This window comes from Brachypodium distachyon, chromosome 1 (genome assembly GCF_000005505.3).
Source record: "Brachypodium distachyon strain Bd21 chromosome 1, Brachypodium_distachyon_v3.0, whole genome shotgun sequence".
NCBI classification, from domain to species: Eukaryota; Viridiplantae; Streptophyta; class Magnoliopsida; order Poales; family Poaceae; genus Brachypodium; species Brachypodium distachyon.
The window spans coordinates 35233447-35240028 of NC_016131.3; the positions used below are offsets into that span (position 1 = coordinate 35233447).

General features: G+C 62.0%; 1 protein-coding gene across 1 annotated transcript; it reads right to left on the reverse strand.

Moving 5' to 3' along the window:
* Nucleotides 1–4895: 4895 nt before the first annotated feature.
* On the reverse strand, nt 4896–5636 carry LOC104582169 (testis-specific gene A8 protein-like). Its single transcript, XM_010231528.1, has one exon. The coding sequence runs from the start codon at nt 5634–5636 to the stop codon at nt 4896–4898; it is 741 nt and encodes a 246-aa protein (XP_010229830.1).
* Nucleotides 5637–6582: the final 946 nt, after the last annotated feature.

Genomic DNA, 6582 nt, shown 5'->3' on the forward strand with positions numbered 1-6582 from the left:
TATGTGATGCTAGGTTACGCAGTTCTACGTGTGGAGATAAGAAAGAAAGTTTTCAAAACAACGGACCTCGAGATGAGACAAGTTTGTGGCAACTTACCCGAGTCAGTGCCTAGGAGCAGGTGACTGGCCAAGAGGGTTGCCTCCAGCAAGGCTTGCGTGTGAAGAAGGATCGTTCGAGCCATGACCGGATTGATGCTGTTGCACAGATGATTAGGCATTGACCCCAACCCTCAACGAAAGCAAGAAAAGTCATGAATGGAGATTGAAATGTTTTGAGTGAACTCACCGGAGTCTGTGGAGAAGGCTGTGGAGAATGCTCAATCTGGAGATTGACAAACGCCAAGTCGAACGGCGGTGGTGCTGTAGGCGGCTCTTGAGAGGTGGCGGCGAGGTACGGCTGCATATTGAAAAGACAAAGACTTGCAGTTAAGGAACTAATACCATGCTTTCTTGGCTATTATGTGCGGTAAACATATCCTAAGGTGGTCGTACTGAGCCCTCAGTGCGGCTTGCATCTGAGCCTGCATCTGAGCCTGGACCTGAGCCGCCACCTGAGCCTGGATCTGAGCATCCTGAGCCTGCCTCTGAGCCTCCATCTGAGCCTACACCTGAGCCGCCACCATACTCTCCACCTCCTGCAATGCCATTACAAGTTCATTGTCGTTACAATGAAATGTGAAAAGACACGAGCTGGTGAATGAAGAACAACTAACCTGCTGTGAGAACTGCCGTGCACCGGGACGACTACGTATACTAGCACTCGAGCTCGTGAAAGTAGCCTTCAGGTGAGGTAGGCTGGGAATGGTGCTCGGATCAATGGTTTCATTCCTGAAGACCAGCCTACCGTGCTTCATGCCTCCTCCCGCCCTCACGACCACTTCCACATCCAGGTCGTGCTGGCTAGGATAAGCCACAGGGCCGTGCACCTCCTCAAACACCTCCGCGTAGCCTGTGACCTTGGCATGGTTAGCCGGGGTGGCGTAGGCTTCGGGCGGGGCGTTCGCACTGTACTTCGACACGGTGCTTGCCTTTCCCCTGAGGGCGCAGTCAACGGCCGTGAAACTGGTGAGGCGTTCTTTATCCGGATGAGCCTTCGCCTGAAACAACAAGCAACAACAAGATAGTTAGGGGTGAGGCTCGCACATGAAGATCTTTTTGGGAGAAAAACACATACATAGTTGTTGATGTAGCCGTGCAGGTTCACACTCCCTTGATGGTGCATTCCGCTTGGGTTCGCCAACCTCCTCTCCCTAAGGAGCCCGTGAGTCTCCACGTACTCCAGGCTGCACCACAAGTCCACCAGCGCCTGCCAGGCATTTATGTGCGAGACGCACCAGTGCGGAGGAACCTAAATGAACAAGTACAAGCCCAAACACGAAAAAGTTAAGCGTTAGCCCTTATTAAGCAAGAAATGCACTTTATTTAACTTTACCTGCATGTACTGTTCGTGCTCGAGATGCGTCACGATACATTGTGCCTTGTCCAATTTCTGTTTCTTCACTTCGGCATAGTACTTCCTCACGGTGTAGACACGCGCGTGATAGAACATCTCGGACAATGTGTCACACCAGTGGCACCCAGGGTACCACCGCTGCATGACGCGTGGGCCACCTCGCTTGCTCCCCGGAAGGATCGCACCCCGGGCAGCGCCGCACAAGCTGCCCGGCAAGTCACCAGCCTGGCAGGGCTAGCCGGGCTGCGGGGGTTGCCTTGTAGGGTAGCAAGAGAAATCCCGCCTAGGCGCTTCCCGGGAAGGTTACTTGCCGGGAAGGGCGTTCCTGGGTGCAGGTGTCCGTTACAAGAGCAGGACCGAGCGGGAGCGACAGCAGCACCACGTGGCCGCTCGGCGAGCACCCTGTGTGCAGGGTTCGTCAGGACAAGGAGTGAAGCACACGCCAGCATTGAATGCCCCGACAGAAAGGGGATTCCCCGTCAAGTCAGCCTACAGTGACTGGCCTGGGGTAAATTTTAGGCTCCTAGGGCCCTAGTTGCAGGGCTACCCAACCTGCATGCAAGCCAGCGCAGCGGGGCCGAGCTGCCCTAGCTCTTTGTTTGCCATGTGTCACCCATGCACCGAGGCACCTGTGGTATCCCCTTCAGTATAAAAGGAGGACCCCCGCCAACGGTCAAAGGGTTCGGCCCGGCTCAGTTAGAGGATCGGGTTTCCAGTTCACTGCTAGTAATAGTCAGAAGTAGCAAATAGCGCTTAGCTAGAAAGAAAGAGCACCCGGGACTCCCCCCGGCAACCTGTAAACCCTAGTAACAAACTCGGAGGCAGGACGTAGGGTTTTACCCCTCAGGGTGGCCCGAACCTGGGTAAAAAGCGTTCTCGTGTTCATTTTGCTCTTCCGCCTCACATTGACCTCTCCGGCGCTCGCCGGAGTGATCCCCGTCGCCCACTGCCGAACCTAAAAGGGGGGGCTCGCGCATTCCCGGTGTCTGAGCCCCGTGCTACGACATCTGGCGCGCCAGGTAAGGGGCGCGTGAGGAGAGCACGCCGGTGACCGCCTGCGCCATCGTCTACAGCAGCATCGGCCTCGTCTACTCCGACAACAGAGCCAGTCGCTATGCCTCCAAAGCGGGCTGGTGACTCTCGGATCGACCCGCGTGACGCCCCAGCGACACACACGCGATCGCACGACGCGCAACCCGCGTCGCGGGCTCAGGAGAATCCTGTGCCCTCTCGGGCGCAGCAGTCGCCGCTACCACCCCCGCCTCCTCGGTCGTCAGTGGACAACCAGCTGAGGGGGCCAGCGGCTCCCAGCACCGGAGCCAGTCGCGCGAGCGGCCACGATGACACACACGCCGGCCAGCGAGTTCAATCGCAGGCCGGCGACGCGCAGCGGCAGCTGCGCCATGAGCACACCGCGTCGCGAGCGACGCCGACGGGATTGCACCCTACTCACCAGGGTGCGCCGGGGGATAGGGCGGAGGGCAGCCGGTCGGAGAATCGACTGCCCCCAGCCCAAACCCCGGCAGAAGCCATCATTGCCGCGCGAGTCATGGTGCGGTACGAGCCGCAGCAGGGCACGCCGGCACACGAGGCGTGGAGTGCGGAGTTGGACGCGCTACTCGCACTCGCCGCCCCGCAGCCGCAGGGCGAGGGCGCCCGGCTGGCTCAGGCCGCGGGTAGAACCTGGGGCGCGGAGACGCACCCCGCATCTCGGGGCAGGGGGAAAACCCTCCCCCGTAGGGAGGGCAAGGAGGCGGGGATCCTGAGGGGTCCTTGGATTCGTCATGTCGTCGCACGGGGCTCCGACACCGGGGGCGTGCGGGCACACCCCCTTTTAGGTTCGGCGGGGGTGTCGGGGATCGCTCCGGCGATCGCCCGCGTGGCTGATGGCGTACGTAACCTGCAAAGAGGTGCACCCAGAATGCATGCAAGCTAGGAACACATGCACGCACGTTTTACCCAGGTTCGGGCTACCCGGAGGTGTAAAACCCTACGTTCTGCTTGTCTGAACTCGTATCACAAAACCAAGTGTTTACAGGTTGCCGGGTGAGTTCTCGGGTACTCTCTCCCTTTGGCTAAGTGTTCCTTACTATTCTCTGCTAATGCTAGAGGCTAACGGTGAGCTGATCGATTCGAAAAGAACTCGTAGAACATCCAACGTGGAATCGAACCCCCCTGATCGTTGGCGGGGGTCCTCCTTTCATAGCCAAGGGGATACCACAGGTGCCATGGTGCATGGTTTACAAGTGGCGAGCAGGGAGATAGGGCAACTCCCCCTCGGTGTGCTAGTGGGCGTGCATGAACGCCAACTCTGCTGCTAGGGGTCTAGAGCCCTACAAGTAGGATTGGACAGCCATTGTTTACCTGACTAGACGGGTAACTCCCCTCCTGTCGGCTCATTTAATGCGCCGTGCGGCTCAATCCTCGCCCTGGCGAGACTGCGCCCTGTGCGCCCAGCGCGCGTCCACGTGGCGCCGCTGCTCTGCTCGCTCGGCCCCACCCTCGTGGTGGGAGCCTACGCCCGGGAACCCCTCCTCCCGGCAAGTGACTCCCCAGGAGGCGCCCCGGTGGGACTACGCCCGGGAACCCCTCCTCCCGGCAAGTGACTTCCCGGGAGGCGCTGGACAAGATCCGGCACGCCGTCGCCTCCGGGTTCAACGAACACGGGGAGACCCTGATCTTCTCCACGGGCGCCGACCACTAGGACAATGACTTCTGGGTGTTCGGGCGCTTCCTCCTCACCGGGCCGGTGCCGCCGTTCTCGCTGTTCCTCCACGCGCTGATGGAATCGTACCAGCTGCGGGTGGCGCAGCTTCACCCCACGTCGCAATTCCTCCTCGCCACCTTCCAATTCCTCTGCGAAGCATTCGTAGGGGTGATGCCGTCGGTGGCGCTCTTCTGCCATTACTTCTACCCTCGGATCGATAACGCGAAAGCGATGTCGTCGGGGTGGTGTTTCGCGCCCGCGACCAGATGAAATCCGAGTTCATCGTTCGGTCGGGGAAGAAGATCCAAAAGGAGTGGCTGGGAGACTGGTGCTGGGTTCGAGTAGAAGACCCCCAAGAGTTCATCCTCTCGCCCACGGAGCTGCCGCAACCCCACAGCGGCTGGCAGGATAGGTACCACCGCGATGCCGATCTCCTCCCATCATTGAGAAGATCAAGGCACTGCGGCTGGCGGGGCTCTCCGACGTGGACGTGGCGCGTACCTTCATCACCCGACGCATCACGCCGCTCCAACTGCGCTCCCGACCCGTGTGGATGTACACGGGTGCCGAGGACAGGACACGCCTCCTCCGCAAAGGCGTGGACTTGGAATCCCTCCAGGTGTGGGTGAGGGGGATCTCCGGCGAAAACCTCCACGCAACGGGGTTCCCGCCGGGGGTCATCTCCCTCCACGCCGGCATTGCGGGGCTCAACGACATTGTCGCCGCCTTCCCGCCCTACAACGAGTGGGGATTGATGGATGATACCCCCACTCGGACGCCTCGTGCTCCCCCGCCAGCGCCTCGCGGGAAGCAGGTGCTTGAGGAGAGCGGGGGCGAGTCAGAGATCAGCGGGCCCTCCCTCCAGTCTCTGGACGACGAGGCGGGCCAGCTTGCGGCGTCCCAGGAAGTCGTCCCTATGGATGACGACGATGAGGACAGCGACGACGCGTCCCTGATCGTGCGGCGATCAAGGGCGTACGCAGCGGCCGCGGCTACGTCCACGGCAGCTGCGGTGGTATCTTCCCCAGCAGCGACATCCACCCCTGCGGCGGCCGCCGCCCTCGGGACGTCCGCCGGCAGCTCCGGGGTGGCCACACCCGCTGTGGTCTCTGGGGCCACGGCGGCGACCACCCCGATGACGACCGCCAGCGGCCCGGCGGCGGCTGCCTCAGGAGCAGCGGCCGGGGCCGCGGCGGCACTTACACCGGGGGCAGCCCCTGGCGTCGCGGCAGCCTCGTCGTCAACTGCCGCGATGCCTCGGGTCATGGCAATCCCACGGGCACCCACGGCGCCGTCCGCTCGGGGGGTCTTCCGGGGTTTCGCGCTCCGGCACAACCCCCCAAGAACCGACTCGCCGACGAGCGCTGGCAAGAGGGGGAGGGGCGACTCCCCGCCCACTGTGCCGTGCAAGAAGGCGTGGGTGGACACCAGCAGCGCTGCTGACCCCGGCGTTACTGGGGCCCGTAGCGCCACCATCGCTCCCGCCGGCGGCCCAACTCCAACGGAGGTGGTGCCGGCAACAGGTACGGCTCCATCCTGTCTCCTTTGCTGCATTTTCGATTGTCAGTTAATCATACAACCGTACCTTTACTTTTAGCAGGCGGCACTTCACCCGCGGCAAGCCTCTTGGAAGCTCTTGCCGGGACGGACGAGGTGGGGGAAGATCCCCCTGCAAGTCCAACGGCCTTGCAAGGTAACCACCCTGATCCCCTTCCTCTCGCTTCCGGCTTCTATTTCGCTCATTGATTCTCACTCTTCTTGTCGCTACAGGCCCAAGCGCGCCCGCACCGGGAGCGGGCGCTACCATGGTTGATCTCGATTCCAATGTCGAGATCACGGGGGCGGCGGAGGAGCCGCCAGTGGCTCCCGCACCAAGCCCTGCCGCACTGACCACGGAGGCCGCGGTGACCGCCGCCGCCACCAGGATGGCATCCGACGTCACGCCAGCAGCCGCGGACGCAGCTGTCGTGGATTCGCCTACCGCCCAGCAGGGGACGGCTCCTGCCAGGGGCACAGTGGCTTCTCCAGCCCCGGCGTCCCCGGGCGCGGGTGAAGGGAGGTCGTCGGGGAAGGGCGACAGGACGCCCCGGAACAAGCAGACGACCCCCCGCACAGCTCTACGATGGCGGCGGGGGCTTCGTCATCATCGGCCGCCTCCCTCGACACCAACCTCAGCACCCTTGCCTTGGAATCCCATCACCTGGGATCCGAGCGTCTTCGAGCGTGGACACTGGTTCCTGGACGCCATCAAGGACCAGCAATTGGCCTTCGTCACCTCTTTCAACGAGGTGAGGGAGCACCACGCCATCGCCAAGAGCATCCTTGGCGAGGTGCGGGAAGCCGTGGAGAAGGAGCGGCTAGAGCTCTCCCGGCTGCACGAGGAGACGCGCCTCGCCAGAGAGGAGGCATGCCTTGCCCGGGA